The following is a 19,391-nucleotide window of genomic DNA, read 5'->3' as shown; positions in this document are numbered from 1 at the left end:
AACTCCGCGTTCGTATTCCTTATAACTAATTTACTGAAGTCTTCCACTGGATCTCACAGGGCCTCTAAGTGAAATAAAATAAAAATAAAGTAATTTGAACCTAGCAGCTGCCTAGTTGGAAGCTTTACAAGTGTGCAGTACAAATTAGGACTAAAACTGACCATTTCTTTTCTGGAGTACCAGGAGATTCCAGTGGATGAGAGCTTGCAAACTTTCTAATCCTATCTACGTTTGGTATACCTTTGTCAGTTTGGGTAAGTGTCAGCTCTCTTAGAGGCTTGAGTGATACGGTGTAGCAGCTTTATGCTTTCCTTTTCCATCCCGCAGCACTCCAGTACATCATGCATCATTCTGCGAGCACCACTTCGTATTACGAATCTCCCTTTCCTTTTAGGGGTCGCGGGAGTCTTACTCGGACCCCGTGATAAACCTGTGGCAGTGTCTTCACTCATTTCACAATACGAAACGAGCGACAAACTACGTACAACACAAAGCAAAACAAATCTGAGAACACACGAGGTATTCTGTAATGGTTGGCACAGTTGTAAAAGCTGTGGGATAGGCCTACCGTTAACTTCAGCAACCAAATATCAAAACACCGCCACCTAAAACTGCCATGATATAGTGTCCGATCAATATTACTTTTTGTTGTCATCCGTAACTAGTACACATTGTACGAGATCTCGTCATACAAAAACATCTTTTTATTGAAGCATTCTTATCAGCTACTGATGATGTAATTACTGCTCTTAGAGCAACCTAAATATTTAATATATAATCCATTTATTGTTTGTTGACCGACATCTGTGCGAGTTTCTCTGTCAGCTTCTGTAACAGTTCCTTTAAAGCAGCAAACGATGAATTGTTTATCTCGTCGAAGCAGGGAATAGCTTTCTTCACACGATCTAGCCATCTGCAAACGTTGCTGTACGCCTTGAGATCCACTCCTGACCACTGCAACACAAAATTATTACTGATTAATTAGCTATTGATGATTCCGGTATGCAGGCAATTCTGAAAGGTATTCTGATACACGCTACAAAACAAAAGATTCCTCAGTTGTTGATAAAAGAAAATTAGATACTTAATACTCATTAATGATGGGCCAAGTCAATAGGATAGGGCGAAGCTTAGAAAGTCCACCCTTCCTCTTTTGTACAATGACTTCCAGAGACTAAATTTTCTGTTACACAAAAAATTCGAAACAGTTAACTTAATTGTATTTAATTGCACTTCCTTTGTAAACAATTTTTTGACAGTTTTATCCTGCTCGGTATTATCACTGAAGTGCTTAAGTCCTGCATACTATTTCAGGTTGAGGAACAAATGAAAATCTGTAGACAAGCTCTCAAGCCTGCGCAGTGCATACTTACTGCGTGACCAAAACTTTGAAACAAACATGCTGCGATCTTGGTACATGAAGTCACACTGATGGACCAAATATTTTCCCTGTTGCACTGACTGATCAATTTACAGGTTTGTGAGAACGCTAGGTGTCCTCCAATGTGCAGAACCCATCCATGCGTTAGTAAAACGATTAAAATGAAACGAATTCGTTACTGTATTTTCTACATGACTGTCATTACGAATACGTCAGATTCGTCCATCTCGTCTGTATATTTGTGCTACTTTCTTGTTCTGAATGGAGTCTTTTAAGCCGCAAACACCTAAGCTGTATTCAGTGTGATTAAACAGATTCTCGTCACTAATCGCAGAGGCTAGCAAGGCAATTTTTAAAATTCAACAAGGCAGTTTTTAAAATTCCTTTATCTGGAAATTGCTCTGCTTAGTCTGATTTTCTGGAGAATACGCACGCAATTACCTCAGCACTGCTGGTGGTGACAGCGAGGGCGTAATCAGCAATGGTGACGTGGCTGCCCGTAGCCCACTCTTTACCGTCCAGGAGCTTGTCGAACGTCTCGAAAGCTGCCATCATTTTCTTCTCTTTCTCTGGATCACCAGGCTGACCGTAAAAGATAGGCATCTGGAAAAAGAACGCTGCAGACAAACACCGAATCATGTGTAGTTGTGCACGTAGAAAATAAGACCACCAGACAAATACAATGTTGTTATAAATGACTGATGAGATTTTAATGAATTCGGTGTAGTAACATTAGTTGATATATTGTCATAAAACTCAACATTCACATTGAAAACTCAAAAAGTTCTCCCACGAGAGCACAGCGGTGAGCAGTTTGGCACATGGCATCAGGCGCCGAGAAAGTGTATATTGTGCGTGAAATGCATTCACACCAGTTTACCGTAACATGGCAACGGCATTTCGTTCTGCAGTTCAGAAAAGATCCGCCAACTCCATTTAGCCAAGATACGGACATTTTACAGCTTCAGGATGCCTCTGCAAGGGGAAATCAACAGATCGGGCTGCAGTGAGTGAAGAAACCACAGACAGCGTGCGGGCGGGGTTAGGGAGTAGCCCGCAGAAATCGACGCACAGAGCGAGCAGAGAGCTGGACATACTATAACCAACCATTTGGAAGACCTTAAGAAAACAACTGATGCTGAAGCCTTACCGCTTGCAGTTGCTACAAGCCCTGACTCCCGATGAAAGAAGTCAGGAGCTTCGAATTTTCGGTACAGTTGCAACTGCTTATGAAGGAGAAAGGGTTTTGTGAGAAACTCATCTTCAACATTTAAGCAACTTTTTTTTATGACTGGCACAGTGAACAGACACAATGTGTGGATCTTGGGGACAGATAATCACCGCGCTATCGTTCTGCACATTCGATATTCGCCGAAAGTTAATGTATTCCGTGCAGTCTCACGGTTTAAAGTTTACAGTCCGTTTTTCTTCTGTGAAAAGACCATTAGAGGCCACGTCTACCTAGACATGCTAGAAAACTGGCTCGTCCCACAACTGGAGACCTATAGTGTGACCTTCATCTACAAAAAGAATGGTGCTCCATCTCGCTTTAATCGATCGTGAATTCTTGCACAGAAAATTGAGAAACCGTTGGATGGGTCCTAGTGGGAATTATCAGGAATTCGTATCATGGCCTCCTCATTCTCTCGACCTAACCCCATGCGAGGTTCTCGTGTGTTATGTGAAACATTAAGTGTTTGCGCCCCTTCTATCAAGAAAGTTACCAGAACTGCGAGCTGATATAACAATGCTTAGGGACATACTGGGCCGAACGTGGGAACAACTCTTAATGACTTGATATCTGCAGAATCAGTGGGGCGGGCGGGGGGGGGGGGGGGGGGGGCACAAAGCGCGAGAAAAGCCACTGCAAATGTGAAATGCTGGTACATCAATAACTAGTGTAATTCAATCATGTAGACGTGCATGCACTTTGTCGTATAGGAGCCAGATGTCAGTTTCGGGGATGGAATTCCGTGCCTGTTGCACTTGGTCAGGCAATGTACGAATGGTTAACGCTGCTTGTGAATGACGCTGGAGTTATCGTCCCATGATATACCTTTTTTCGAGTAATCAGTCTTCTGATGGGTTTGATCCGGCCCGCCACGAATTCCTCTCCTGTGCCAGTCACTTCATCTCAGAGTAGCACTTTCACCCTGCGTACTCTATTTGCTTTATCTATTCCAATATCTGTCTTTCTCTGTAGTTTTTGCCCTCTACAGCTCCCTCTGGTACCATGGCAATCGTTCCCCGAAGTCTTAATAGATGTCCTATCATCCTATCCCTTCACTTTCTCAGTTTTCCACATATTCCTTTCCTCTCCGATTCTGCACACATCCTCCTCATTCCTTCCTCAAATTAAGGCCTATCTTTGATACTAGTAGACTTCTCTTGGCCAGAGATGCACTTTTTGCCAGTGCTAGTCTGCTTTTCATGTCCTCCTTGCTCTGTACGTCATTGGTTGTTTTGCTGTCTAGGAAGCAGAGCTCCTTAACTTCGTGACCATCAACCCTTATGTTAAGTTTCTCGCTGTTTTCATTTCTGCTACTTCTTGTTACTTTCGTCTTTCTTCGATTTACTCTCAATCCGTACCGCCCCTGGTAGCTGAGTGGTCAGCGCGACGGAATGTCGTACCTAACGGCCCGGGTTCGATTCCCGGCTGGGTCGAGGATTTTCTCCGCTCAGGGACTGGGTATCGTGTTATCATCATCATCATCATCATCCCCCATCATCATCATCATCATCATTTCATCCCCATCGACACGCAAGTCGCCGAAGTGGCGTCAACTCGAAAGACTTGCACCAGGCGAACGGTCTACCCGACGGGAGGCCCTAGCCACACGGCATTAGACGGTTCATTCCGTTTAGTTCATCTGTAATTGTTCTTCACTTTCACTCAGAGTAGCAATGGCATCAGCGAATCGTGTCATTGATAGCCTTTCACCTTCAATTTTAATTCCACTCCCGAATCTTTCTTTTACTTCCATTATTGCATCTTCGATGTACAGATTGAACAGTAGGGTCGAAAGACTACATCCCTGCCTTACACCCTTTTTAATCCGAGCACTTTGTTCTTGGGAGTCCACTCTCATTATTCCCTTTTGGCTGTTGTACATATTGCATATGACCCGTCTCTCCCTATAGATTACCCCTACTTTTCTCAAATTTCGAACATCTTGCACCATTTTACATTGTCGAACGCTTTTTCCAGGTGGACAAATACTATGAACGTGTCTATTTTTTTTAGTCTTTCCTCCATTATCGACCGCAACGTCAGAATTGCCTCTCGCACCTTTACCTTTCCTAAAGCCAAACTGATAGTGATACGTGGGGCTCCGTTGGCGCCAAACGCTTTTCTGTAATGATGTAAGATTGTAAGATCCCAGCAATCGACTCTGCATCGCGTGGCCGCTGTTTTCCTCTTTGGTCGCTTTTCGGCTATTTAAGCGCACTTTGCTGTGGGGAGATAGCTGGTTGTCGGCGGTCGCGCTTTTGCGCATGCTCTGCCTCTTTCTGTCACGTGGGCAGCGGGCGAAGACGCGCGTGCAGTTGGCTACTAGAGATGGGTCGAACTCGTTCATTCCAGTGAACTACTTCATTCATTTCACTCTTTGCCGTGAAGCGTTCAAATGAAGTAGTTCATTCGTGAAGTACGGAAGCCTGTCGAAGTTGCCCAGTTCGCCGCTCAGCCGCTGCTACGCTCGCTCGTACAATGAAGCTTCTTAATACTTCATAATTTTACCAACAGATGGCCGAACTATGTAGTAACGTGCACGCAACGTTTTACGCTCTTACAGCGTCTGAGTTAACTTAAATAGAGCATGGTCGGAGGGACAAAGGAAAGATAAACAGAGAAGCCTGTCACATATAAAGACGGTATTACATTTAATCTTGCTCGGAATTTTCTCATGAAGCGTCCAAAAAAGTCTTTATCTGCCAAATGAAATATTATTTGTTGTATTCATGAACTGAAAAATAGGGCTAACAACGAAATGCAGTCCAATTTTATGTTCCTTGTAAAATTTAATCCAAAATAGGATGAGTATGTTTACCACTGTCACAGTCTATATACCTACGTTAAGTAATTATTCAGAAGTTTTCCTGTAGATTTTATTTTTGTTGAGAATAATAACCCTCCAGATTCAAAACGTAAACTGTCACCTGTAGTCATTGGTACGATTTCAGGTAAAATCCCTCCTTCAGTGTTATTAACAAACCTTTTATTTTCATGTTGGCTATGCGTGCTCACACAGCCAGCCCCTTCGTTTATATCTTTAATATTCATTTGTCTGCAAGCGCTGCCAACGGTAGGCTACCCGTAGACGCGAAGTATAACTGCACAAATAGTCACAAGTAATGTCAGCACTGCACGTAGCAGCTGACGCTGCCTTCCCCTCGCCCCTCACCTCACCAACCACTCGTAAACCTATCGTTCCCCACAAACCCCGCGCGATTCGTAGACAGGCAGCGGAGGGAGGACTGAAGGGAGGATGAGTGACGTAGCGCCGATGTAGTGGGAGAGGGAGAGGGGAAGAGAGTGAGTGAACTAGAAAAAGTGTGGAGTGTGCTATCTGTGAAGAGTTTGAAGTACCAGTTAATTGAAATTGAGTGGTTAGTTCACACTTCACGGAAGTGAAGCGTTCATTTGAACGACTCATTCACGAGCTCCCCATCACTATTGGCTACTTGTGCCACGCCGACATCAAATTTGGAGCATGTGAAGTTCTTTCCATTGAGTATGTTGAGAACACAGCCAGCATCAGAAAGATGCAGGATGAGTAGGTGATGGTACGGAGGTGATGAGAGAGGAGCAGGATTAATATAAGCTGTTTGTGAGAAACAGATTGTCTACTCCTTCAAAAGGCTCATTGTGTGATAATATTTTGCGTCTGATATATTCTTTCAGTGTGGGTTAAGTAGAAAAATAAGAAAGCTTGTGGGTCGCTTGTGTCTGTATTCCTGTTTTTGAAATTTTTCAAATGTTTTAAGGATTATTACTCTGGATACTACACAGTTGCTCTGTAGTTTTTTTTTTTGTTTCAGTGGTGTAATCAGCGGTGCGCGTCAACCGTTGTAGCTGGTCGTTTTAACTGGGGGACGACGTCTTGGCGGCTGCCAGTTTGAATTGTAACCGATAGCGCGGTCGCTGTATTCATCACCAGTGGACTCCAGTTCTCCGGCGAATTTGAGTATTTTATTATTTGTTCCTGGTGACGTCGAGGCGTTCGTCTTTCCTTCTTCAGCGACTCCCTTTCAGCTTTCATTCAGACTCGCTCCGAGTTGTTCCCGCGCATCTCTGATGTGCGATAACTTATCACTGCAATTTTGTAATACCTGAAAGAGGCCTTTCATTGTATTGGGCTTTTAATATTTGATTTTGAGAGAGAAATCGTGAGTTGTTTCTGCTGTTATGTCTCAAAAGGTGTTCTGCTTGTATGGGAGTTCTCTCGGTAAAGAATTTATTGTTTGTAGGGTTCTTAAGATTTATGTAAAGAGGCTTTTAACATCGTTGCTTGGGGTGGGTTTTGACGCCCGTAGACATTTTGTCTGTTTAGTAATGTTTCAGATTCTAGAGGAATTATATATATTATTCTGGGGTATTGGTAAATAAAATCTGTTGGAAATTACAAGCCTGAGTTTGTGTTTCGTTGGTAATTATTGCCTTGTGTTTATTGAGTTGAAGTATTCTTGAGCGTGCGTCCCATGTCTCAACTTACATCTGGGTACCCCAACTGGATGGATGAATGTGCCAGCACTACAAAAAAAATGACGTCTTTTTTTTTTAGCGAGGTGTCTGATTGTGATCTGTCGATCACCTCGAATGAGTGTGTCCGAACCTTCCAACAATGCAGAACTCACGGCTGTGCGCGGCCTGCCGGCACGCGGGCTACCTAAAGGTTCTGCGAACGCCTACGAATATCTGCGATGCTCTGGTTTTCAGCCAAAAGAGACTCAATGACAGCTCTCTTTGGAACGCTCGCCCGTTACACACGGAATTTTGAAGGCCACGTATAGTGCCACCACCTATCTAAACTTATGAAACTATAGGAACTAAAGCGAGAATATTCCACATGTCCCTCAACAAATTCAGCATTTTTTCCAACCGAAATTGGCCAAACAATGGGTTGCGTTATGTATTGAATGCCCCTCATGCCAAGGATGCAGAAGGTGTTCACAGCATATTAGCGTGGTATCTCCTGGAACAGAGTTATTTTTTTTTGTCCAATGTGCTTATTGCTACGCACAGTACAGCACAGCACAAACTGTGAATGATATTCCTGCCAAAGACGCCGTTTCTACTTGATTCACAAAGTATAGAGCATTTAACGTTCCAAGCTATGTAGCCTTTCTAGGGACTAGTAGATAGTCGTGCCGCATAAGGAGTATGGTTGCTTGGTTAGCTGCTGTTGGGAGTCAGCTCGACCTCCGTAAGTTATCACAATGCTAGGTTATGTTCCGCTTTCAGAGGCTGATTAAGTTCAATGGGAAATGAAAGTGTTGGAGATAACTGAAAGCACTGCCACTTAAAATGTGAGCTGTATGTCAATTACATATGACAAAATAGAATGTATTAAAAGCATCTGCGAAGGTGTTATTCGTGAGTCCTCAGTTCGGGATGGCGGGAAAATTTGAGATCGTGGAGGTAGAAAGCATGAAGGAAGAACATGAAGACCCTTTGTCGTTACAAATAATCTATTTATGACTGTTACTGACGTCAGTGAAAAAACTGCATATTTTTTTCGCATACGAGGTGTGGCTAGAAAAAAACCGGACTAGTACTGGTGAAACAATAAAACGAATGCAATAAGGCTGAAAGTCGCGTGGCTTGTCACGTGACTTTCGCTCCGCCTACTGCTCGAGTTTCATCTGCCTCCTGCACTCAGTCTGCCCGTGGCGTCTGTTTTAAGTAGTTGATATTTTGTCTGTGCGTCGGAAAATGTTGAGTGTACAGAAAGAACAGCGTGTTAACATCAAATTTTGTTTCGAACTAGGGAAATCTGCAAGTGAAACGTTTGTAATGTTACAACAAGTGTACGGCGATGATTGTTTATCGCGAACGCAAGTGTTTGAGTGGTTTAAACGATTTAAAGATGGCCGCGAAGACACCAGTGACGAAACTAGCACTGGCAGACCATTGTCAGCAAAAACTGATGCAAACATTGAAAAAAATCGGTAAACTTGTTCGAAAAGATCGCCGTTTAACAATCAGAGCAGTGTCTGAGTTAACAGGAGTTGACAAGGAAAGTGTTAGGCAGATTCTTCATGAAAGTTTCAACATGAACAAAGTGTGTTCAAAAATGATTCCGAAGTGCGTCACAATTGAACAGAAGGAACGCCGAAGAATGATTTGTTCTGACATCCTGGAAAACATTGAAAGTGATCCCACCTTCTTACAAAATGTTATTACTTGCGATGAATCGTGGTTTTTTACTTACGATCCCGAAACTAAACGCCAATCGATGCATTGGAAAACTCCTGGTTCTCCACGACAGAAAAAAGCACAACTGTCAAAATCGAAATTCAAGGCAATGATGATTGTTTTTTTTTGACATCAAAGGGATTGTGCACATTGATTGGGTACCAGAGGGACAAACAGTGAATCAGCATTACTACATTAGCGTCCTGGCTACCCTACGTGAGCGAGTACGGAGAAAACGGAACGATTTGTGGAGAAAAAAGTCATGGATCCTTCACCAAGACAATGCCCCAGCTCACAGTGCGTTGTCAGTGAAGACGTTTTTGGCAAAACACAACATTCCCATCTTAGATCATCCACCCTACTCACCTGATTTGGCCCCCTGTGACTTTTTCTTTTCCCTAAAGTCAAGTCAGCTTTGAAAGGAACTAGATTTGAGACTGTTGAAGCAGTAAAAGAAAAAGCGACGGAAGTAATGTATGGACTTACGCAAAATGATCTGCAGCATTGCTATGAACAGTGGAAAATTCGTATGGAGCGGTGTAGAGACCGAGGAGGAGAGTACATTGAAGGAGATAACATGAAATTGTAAATAATTGTAAATAAATGTTTTTTCCAGCATCAGTCCGGTTTTTTTCTAGCCGCACCTCGTATAGTTATTGAAGGAATTGCTACAGCTCATCTAAAGTACAGTCAAATCACGCGAAGCGGCTTCTTCGTAGATTTGCATGCGAATGGTAAAGAGATTTATGGGCGCAGAAAGACATTTCAGCAATGCCATGCTATGCATAGCATAGGTAGGACATGTTTTGAGGCATCAAGGGATCACAAATTTAGCATTGGAGGGCAGCGTGGAGGGTAAAAATCGTAGAGGGAGACCAAGAGATGAATACACTAAGCAGATTCAGAAGGATGTAGGTTGCAGTAGGTACTGGGAGATGAAGCTTGCACAGGATAGAGTAGCATGGAGAGCTGCATCAAACCAGTCTCAGGACTGAAGACCACAACCACAACAATGCTATGCTACGGATAGAGACTCAGGTAGTACGTAAACACTGACGACGAAACTTTGATTCCTATTCGCAAAACAACTACTGGGACCAATCGCGTCGGCAGTACGCCATTACACATGTACAATCCCACACTAATAAATGGGGTCCGTAGAGCGAATCCAGGAGTACATACACAGTTCGGTCACGAGCGCAGACCAGTAACCTCCGTAGAATGTCCAAATACGGTACCGAGAGGGAAAGAATAATAGAACAAGGGAACATTATGCGCGCACATCCTAGCAACTCTTTGTCGAAACTTCCGAAGATTACGGCTTACAAAGGCTAGGCGTAATGCCTAACGGGATCGGTAAGTCTGAATGTCCTGTAAATAACATAATTTCATGGTATCTTTTTACAACCTCGGACCACACAAATTTTAACATAACCAGTATAAACTTCTTAGAAAGTCATCAACTGAAGTTTAAAAACAAAGAAAAAAGTAGTAAAATGCTAAGAAACTAAATTACAATCAAACTTAAACTACCTACAATGTGTAATTTAGCTGCGTAGTGTTATGCTATCCCCACCTTTCATTTTTAACCAGATCTAAATTCTAAACGATGACGTTTCTGGGAGTAGAAACCAGGTGTGACACGATTTGTGCATTCCGAGGCTGGAAAATGCAATAAAATATTACTTCTTTCATGAAAGCCGTATCAACTGCTGCCAAAAATTCAAGTTTCTAGTATTTTCGGTCTACACACCTTCTGGTCAAAAAATTCATTATAACATTCGAGCTTTCTGAGGCATTACGTATACAGGGATTCGACAAAAATATGTAAACTCTGCGAGAAATGGATGCAAGAACATAAATGTAGGTTCTAGTCAAGCCTGCGGATTGCGCCGTTGTAGTTGACCACCAATGGCACCTGTGGCATGTTCTCACTACGTTGCAAGTGTCGTAACAGTGTCCTGCGCAGTTGTGAGTGCGTTATGTCGGAACTACGTGAATCCGAACGTGGGCAAACTGTCAATGCTCGTATACTGCGTGCTTCCGTAACCAAGGGAGCCGAAGTGTTTGCTGTTACAAGAGACACCGTTTCGGAGTTTTCTACCACATCCAGTGAATGCGGGAAACCATCATCCGGTAAGCCACAACGCTATCCAATTCCTGGTATACCGATATTAGTTCCGTCGTTCTGGTTTTCTTGTTTGTTGGTTTTACGTGTTGATGGTGAAGAGCCGGAGGAGCTATCAACTAAGCGGCTGCCCAGAAACGACGAAACTTGTCCGCGGTGGGCCCTTTATTCTTTCGTTTGGTCCCGTGGACGTACCCCGTTGTGAGACTTACCGTGTGCGAAGCGGTGAATGCCTCCCATGCATCTTGCGACAAGTTTTTGTCTCCTTCTGAGCTGAATTGACGTATATCGGAAGAATTGGAACTATTATAATTGCGTAGGTTTCCGCGGCCAGAGTCAGCTCGACATAAAAGTTTTGTGGGTATGGTGCCGCGTCATATTGTATAAAACTGCTGCTGGAGAAAACCAAAGTTTCGACCACGGTTGCAGCGGCTTCCTTCTGCGTCTACTGTTGCGTTCTTGTTATGCAGTGTCCCTTATATTTTATTACTGTTCACAGCGCATGCCATTACGTCATAATTTTGAAAGATAGCTCATTTCTTTGGTCACTTCAAGAAGAAGGAGAGAGTACCTTCATTTTAATAGGTTACTGCGGTGGAGGGTGAGCGTATCCTCTTTTCTATTGGCTCTTGTATTATGTGCCATGATTAGTGGTCACCGGTAACTGAGAAGTTGGCTCCTGTTTACCAAATGCTGGACGTCAGCCGCGCGGCGGCAGTTACTCGCCAGTAGTGCTCGCGCCTCGAGCTGACAATTCGGTCGGTTGGGCTCTGATTGCTGGCAGCCAAGTCAGGGAAAGCCTGAGTCCATCCTCCCTATTCATGTTCTTATGGTTTTCAAGTATTTCGCTGGCCTCTCTGGTAAACAGAGGACGGAATCAGGCTTGCCCCGTCTTGCTTGCCAGCAATCAGAGCCCAACAGACCGCACTGCCACTACGAGGCGCGAGCACTACCGGTGAGTAACCGCCACTGCGCGGCCGACATCCAGCATTTGGTAAACAAGAGCCAACTCCTCATTCTCCGGTGACCACCAATCATGGCACATAATACAAGAGCCAATAGACAACAGAGGTTGCGCTCGCCCTCCACGGCAGTAACTTATTAAAATGAAGGTTCCCTCTACTTCTTCCGTAAGTGACCAATGAAATGAGCTGTCTTTCAAAATTATGACGTAATGGCATGCGCTGTGAACAGCAATAACAGAATTTCAGGGACATTGCATAGCTAGAACGCAACAGTAGACCCAGGAGGAGGCCGCTGCAAGCGTGGCCGAAACGTTGGTTTTCTCCAGCAGTAGTTTTATACAATACGACGTGGCACCATACCCACAAAACTTTTATGTCGAGTTGACACTATGTGCCACACTGGGTCACGTACCCTGGTTCCTTTGTTCTAGGATAAGTCAGTAGAGCACTGGGTTCGAGTCCCGGTCTGGCACGCAGTTTTAATCTGGCGAGAAGTTTCGTGTCAGCTCACATTTCGCTGCAAAACGAATATTTTATTCTGAAAATCTGAATATCAAATGGCATTTGAAAACTATGCAGAAGAATAGCAAATTATTTGATTGTGAAAAAAGTACTTGTTTCCTACGAAAATATTCCCCGTTCGGATATCAACTGCACTATGGGTGAGATACTCTTGTATCCAACCTACAAAAACAGAAATTTACCGACGGCGAGTGGAAATTCGCGTAATAACGCAACAGGAATTATACAATTTTAGAAATGGACTTCATTTTCCGAGTGTGATGTATCGCCACATTTCGATTATGTGTGAAAATAGCCAACTCATGCAGGTTCAACGAGATCGAAGGCGAAAGCCTGATTCTTGCGTGTCATAGCTAGTAAATGGATTATTTTTGTCCATGGTAGTACCGTAATGGTTCGCTATGCTTTTCATCTCATAATTGTTGTTTTCTCAACCTGAATTTTGTTGAAGTATGTGGGACCCACACAAAGCAGAGGGCAACGGGGGATACTGAGCGTGTACGAGGACGGCCAGCAGGAATAGTCACAGGTTTTGTTCGAAACACGAGAACGTAAAACACTGAAAGAAAAAAAAATTCTGAACCAGCGGACGCTTCAGGGCAGACGCGAAAGCTATTTACAAAGTTTTGAGAAGTAGTATTAAGTGAAGAACCTAGGAACATACTGCAGCCTACTATTTCCGTAGGGAACGCGAAGCCAATACTGCTTTAGCGAGCTCAGAGGTGTTTAAGAAGTCATTCTTCCTGCGCTATATACGTGGCTGGAATGGGAAAAATTCTGTGTGTTCCATTTGCAAGTACCCTCTGCCATACACCCACAATAATTAGCCGAGTATGGATGTAGATGTAGAGCTTAATGCTGTTAACTTACAAGCTACTTATTGCACCTGGTCCGAACACAATCACTACAACACCTATATTTATGATAAATTACAAAGATGACTTTAATTGCTTTCAGGACCGCTGTGAGCCCGTACGCAGTGACGCCATCGTAGTGTTTACGTCAGGGGGGGTAGGGGAGGAGAGGGGGGGTAGGGGGGGAGAGGGGGGAGAGGGGGGGTAGGGGGGAGAGGGGGGAGAGGGGGGAGAGGGGGGGTAGGGGGGAGAGGGGGGAGAGGAGGGGGGAGGGGGGGGGGGAGAGAGAGAGAGAGAGAGAGAGAGAGAGAGAGAGAGAGAGAGAGAGAACGCTGTGGCTTTACAGTGAAACATTGTCATGCATTATATTCGATAACCAGCTTTGAAACGCCTTCTAATTTGCGGCAGGGATGCAAGCAGGACTTGAGCGTTTTGATCGCAGTATCTCTCCCACGCCGATACAGCGGCGAATGACAGTAATGAGTGTACCTGCATAGTCTGACAGTTTTAATACCATTGTCCATTAAAGCGTTCGCTGTTGAGTAATAATTCTACAGATTTGTAACATGATCTTCCAGTTTCCTCACATCTAACTTAACAACAGCAAGAGCATTGATCGGTAACTTCTGTAAGTTCCATTTCTGGTAATTGTATAATGTGGGTCTTGTAAGAAGGCTCACGTAATATATACGAAAAGAGAACTTTAATTCCTTCTTGTAGCTCGATTTATAGGAGACGAAAATGCTTTCATATAGCAATCCTGGGATAAACTGATCCTCACCTATTATCTAAAGCGTTTGTTTTCCATTTCTAAGTCTAATCCGACATTTTTTTCCTTTCAGAGCCCTGTATCAGAAATAAACTGGTAATGATATCATTGCCATCATATGAATACACAGCAATTAAGCTGTGACATACTCTTTGCTACCCTCAAGGCTCGCTAATGTACCAAGTAATTACTGACATTTTTCGTTCCATTCTTCACAGTAACAGAGAATATTGCCTCATAATACATCTACGAAGATTTTCAGTAGAACTATTAAGACTTTTCTTCCTTTGTTCTTGAGTCTAGAACATACACCCGCTTTCATTTTCCCACTCTGCTTCCTTCCCTTCGTTGACTATCAGTCGTCATATGAAACATCCCATTTTTAAAACTGTTTCGGTCACTTTTTCTTGGAATTTTGTTGTTTTCACCTAGTATTCAATGATCTTCATGATGTTAACAAGTCGTTTGTTCTGTCCGCAAGGTTTTTTTCTGTGAAGTCTTTAAGTGCTGAATCAACGCACTGTTTTGAACGCAGCTATACAATGCGGCCTGACAGAGGTTACATCCTAGGACTGGCGGTACGGTACCATGTTTGCTTTGTCGGATTAATATATCAACGAAGCTGCATTTGTGGTCCTCTGACTGCTCCGCTTCTATTACATACTCCAGGATACCTTATAGAAGTTTGAGTTAGTACCTTAGAAATACATGAAGGAGCTCTTCGCTACACACACCTGTCACAAATATTGGTAGAGCTATAACGGAATTTCACAGCGTACGTAGAATTTCAAATTTGTGTGTACTTAGTAGATTTTCATTGTCATATCGCTGTGTAAATGATGATTACGTGCTAAGCAGTTTTGTTAAAATGCACCATGAAATTGTCTCTGAATAATTACAGCTGCGTATAATGAGCCTGGAGGTAAGACTCAGGGGAGACAGCGCTACAGACTTTGCGCTATACGTTGTTTTGAATATGGTTTTGAAGCAAACGCCGACATGTTAAATGTCCCAAACCAACTGTTTACGTGGAGGTTGTTTACGGTTGTCATTGTAATTTTTGTAGTGTGCACGCAACAGTTGTTTTAAATAGTAAATATTACAAATCTTTCGCTAATAACATTGGCATGAAGATATTTTCAAAAGTTTTCCCTGTCTTAAAAGTTTATTTGATCTAGCAATACGATCTCCATGATAATGACTCAGGAGCTGTGCCAAAGACTGTTAACAGACACTGTGGAAACAAGTGAAGAGGATTTAGAATATTGTTTGCCGTTGTGCGTACCAATCTCTCATTTTTTATATGAAATTTTATTTGACGCTAGTGATATGAAAGCGAAAATAAGATCAGGGTATTCGATGTTGCAAATACGGGTAAAGATCAGTTCGGAAACATTGTGAAATTAATTCAAAACAAGATTACACAGCGCCCTGCGAATACAAAAATAGCGGTGCCTGATTGCTGACTTCGAAGATTCACAAGTAAACCTGCTTACTTTGTAAATGTCGAGAAAGGGAAAATTCCATTTTGTAAGTATTAGGTGCAGATAAATAATAATAATAATATATTTCGATCTACTGTGTGAGTCAACCGCGTTTTCACCTTAAATCTGTGGATGTTTTGAGCTACCGTAAAAGCAACAGTTGAAGGTCATTCCATAAAAAGTGGAGATTTTGTTGCATCTGTAACACTTCCTGTTCCTTTTCAAGTATTATTAGCGCCACGAAATATGTAGGGAAGGGCGGGCCCAAGTTCTGCTCCTGATTTTGAAGATGTGGAAAGTAGTGGGAATGGCGAGCAACAACATATTCCTCACGTTCGTTTTACTATTATGAAATTTTCTCATGAATTGAGGGAATCAATGAATGTCATCAGTTTTGCCAGACAGTACAATTTAATTGCTTGCTATTTTAAGTGTTGTGTTTGTGGCAACGAGATGACATTGTGCAAGGTTTCAAAGAAACGCACGAGTGATTTGTCTATGAGCCACTGTGCGAAAGATCGAGTGTGGCAGTCTACTCGTGGAGGAACTTGGGTTGAGAAATCAAGGCTTCCTACGACAAGTATTTTGTTACTTTTTTTTTAAGATCTCGTATTTGGCTTGCTGTTTATGTGAGAGAGAGACCGTAAAACTGTTGTAGACTGGTATTCGTTTTACCAGGAAGTTTGTTCCAATTTTGTTATGAGAAGGGGCAAAACTAGTGGGCTGGTGGTTATTGTAGAAATTGACGAATCGTAGTTTGATAAAAAAACTAAAAAGTGAGACATGATGTTGTTGGACCATGGGTGTGATGGGCAGTTGATTCAGGGAATCAGTCTTCTTCAGATATGATTTTAAGGTAATTAAACATAGCACAGCTTGTACGATGTTTCAGTTAGTAAAAAGTTATACAACGGATCGGTGAATCACATGGGGCAATCAATGTCGGATGGGTGGGCTAGTTATAAGTGATTAGATGAAATTCGGTGCATGCATGTGGCTGTGAATCATTCCGTCGGATTTAGGGACAAGAAAGTAGGGGCATGTACAAGTAACGCAATGGTATTAGGGAACAATAAAAAGTATTATTGAGCGAGAGAAAAAGAAAATTTCAGTACTACAGAGTCATTTAGATGATCACGTCTGGAGGAAGAATGTTCCACAAAATATATTTTTGGAAGGTGTATGTATCAAAGAAAGAGTTACGTTTCTATTTTGGAATGGAGGTTCATCTTCCGTTTTTATTTTAATTACAACAATTACTTTTACTTCGTTAATTTTTTCATGTTTGCTTTTGAACTATTGGGATTTTTTTAAATATTTCCTAGGTAGCCTTGATTTCTTGATGTTAAGCTATTGGGGATAATGATCTGCTGTTGATAAGTACTGGTGCGTACCCTATTACCGTAATTTTCCATTTCTGTACAAGTTTTGTCTAACAGTGACTTGTTCTTGCATTGTGTGCTGATGTTGGCAGTTGATTGAAGTTGGTGTTAGCGAACTTGTAGATAGCAATTGAGTACATGTCGAGGAGGCGGAGGTGGTGTGAAGAGAGAGATGTACTTCTTGGAATTATTGGAGTTCCAGGTTTCCTAAAGAGCGGTTATCTCGTGAGCCAGCACAACGGCTTAATGTCACGATAATAGATTGGTTTAGCCGGAGGTCTAGGTTATTATGGAACGTCACGTCACGATTTGGATGTGAGTTGGCAAAGCCAACCAGTCTTATAGTGGGAAAGGTTCTGTGTTGACACATTGATTTCTAGCGTAGCCCGAGGTCTAGGTTAGGTTGGAATACGACAGTTTGGTTGTGAGTTAGCAATGAATCCGACAATGGAAAATCTTTCTGTGGTGACGGACTGATGAGTAGCGTAGCCTGCGGTCTAGACTAGGTTATGATTTCACAGTTTTCCCGTTAATGTCAAGAAAACTACATGTGTTAAGAGACTCACGTGTAATGTATGTGTATTTGTGTTTTCAAATATTTTACGTTCTGGCGTCCATTATAACTGTAGAGTGCGTCTTTACGATAGGGCCTTCCCGACAGTGGCGAAGCGTGGCATTTTTTGTAGGGTACGCTGAGAATTATGACTTTCGAAAAGAGAAAAAAATCTTAAAACAAAAACTTGTAAAATAGAAACACTGCTAAAGGAACTTCCATATTTTTACTAGGACTGAAACTATTACAGAAATTGTTATAAATAAAAATATAAAACATTAAACAGTTGCATATTAATAAAAATATAACACCAAGTAACTCACCGCTACACATTTTTATAAATTAGTTCTATCGTCTTGCCCTTTTTCTAGGCGTAAACAACGATAACATTAGATATTGAAGACCTGTCGTTTGGTTGAAGATTTCACAGTTCTCTTCTCCATAGCCCAAATCGCCAAGTTGGACCATCATTTGTCATTGTGTTGCGAAGGTAGGTTTTCTCCCGTTTTAATTTACTCATACTTCTTTAGCAAGACGCCGTGGTTGCTTACACAGCAAGTACCGACGACAGTAATTTCATACATTCAGAGATGATTTTTTGATCCATTGTTTATAATGGATTTAAGAAGGTCCTGAGGCTGTAGACGTTTGCTGTAAATAAACTTAAGCTCTCCTTTCCGTTTTTCACTGTCAAAGAAAGGATATATTTTAAGTAGTTTCTCAACTTTACGTATCGAAAAATTGTACGATTTGCTATAACCAGAGAACTTTATCTTATATACAAGTTCTCTAAAACCTGTTTCACTAAAGCCCTGGGATGTTTTCTACGTTTACTAATACTGTGTCAATTATTTCGAATGCTAGCTTTCCAGTTTCTGAATACTTGCTTCTGTTGCGTTAAGATTAATTTCAGATACTCCTGCTGAATTTATGAGGATTTTATCTCCCACTATGCATTTCGGAATAATTTCCTCATATCTTCGTCTTTCAACAGCTTTAATGCAGTTTTCCGTTTCGAGCTTACAGCGTCGTATGTCCACAATTTTAATTTTCAGGATGTCAAATTAGGTACTTGTATGCTGGAAAATCGAACTGTACAGCTGCAGTAGAAAAAGAAAAGTTTGATTATCCAGTATACTATTTAGCCCAATTGCTTGATGTAAAGAATTATTATCTCACCCTTCATTGTTTATCAGATAATTAAATGCTGCTCTCAGGTCTATATATTGAAGAATAATTGCTTGTACAGCGCGTGAATGAAAATTCCACTTTGTTTCACAAGGACTTGATAGTTTAAATGCTCTTTCCCTAAGACGTTCACTTTTTTGTAACGGCTAAAAATCCGTGAAATCCTGATTTGGCACAAAAATATTTATGTGCGTAATTTCTTTTACAAGCATAGAGGGGGACCATGTTCAACTCATGTGCGTAGCAGTGAATATAGAGAGCATGAGGATATGCTTGTTTCAGAACAGGATGGACACCATGATTTTTCCCTGGCATTGCACTGTAGCCGTCGTATGTTACCGATACTAATTTGTTTTTATCAGTATTCCAATTGCTTAGCACTTGCAACCAAACAGTGGCTATGCCTTGTGCACTCTAGTCTTTGGATACGTCATAAAATCCTATGAATCTCTTATTTCTCCTGATTCGTTATTTGCGAAACGAAAAAGTACACTCACTTGACTTCTAGTTCAGACAACCATTGTTTCGTCGGCTTGTGCTGATTTAAAACGACTATTTTTAATTTCACTTGAAATTTGTTCTTTAACAACATCCGTAATACAAGCTATTAACTCAGTCTGTGTGTCAGAGGAAGTGTCTTTAAACACTCCATCAGATGTTAAATGATCTTTCATGTACGGTTCTTCTTCTGCTAAGAAATCAAAGTTCTAAGTAATTTCCTTTATTTATTGACACCTCAGATTCCTCA

General features: G+C 41.9%; 1 protein-coding gene across 1 annotated transcript in view; it reads right to left on the bottom strand.

Moving 5' to 3' along the window:
* Positions 1 to 683: 683 nt before the first annotated feature.
* Positions 684 to 19,391, bottom strand: part of LOC126455515 (glutathione S-transferase 1-1-like) — a 94,070-nt gene continuing 75,362 nt past the window's right edge. The window contains exons 5-6 of the mRNA XM_050091265.1: positions 1,823 to 1,984; positions 684 to 954 (exon numbers count right to left, since the gene is read on the bottom strand). Of these exons, the coding sequence (XP_049947222.1) occupies positions 784 to 954; positions 1,823 to 1,984 (333 nt within the window). The 3' untranslated portion in view covers positions 684 to 783. The remainder of the gene's footprint in view (positions 955 to 1,822; positions 1,985 to 19,391) is intronic.

This window comes from Schistocerca serialis, chromosome 2 (assembly GCF_023864345.2).
Source record: "Schistocerca serialis cubense isolate TAMUIC-IGC-003099 chromosome 2, iqSchSeri2.2, whole genome shotgun sequence".
Taxonomy (NCBI): Eukaryota; Metazoa; Arthropoda; class Insecta; order Orthoptera; family Acrididae; genus Schistocerca; species Schistocerca serialis.
This window is presented reverse-complemented; position numbering and strand designations above follow the sequence as displayed.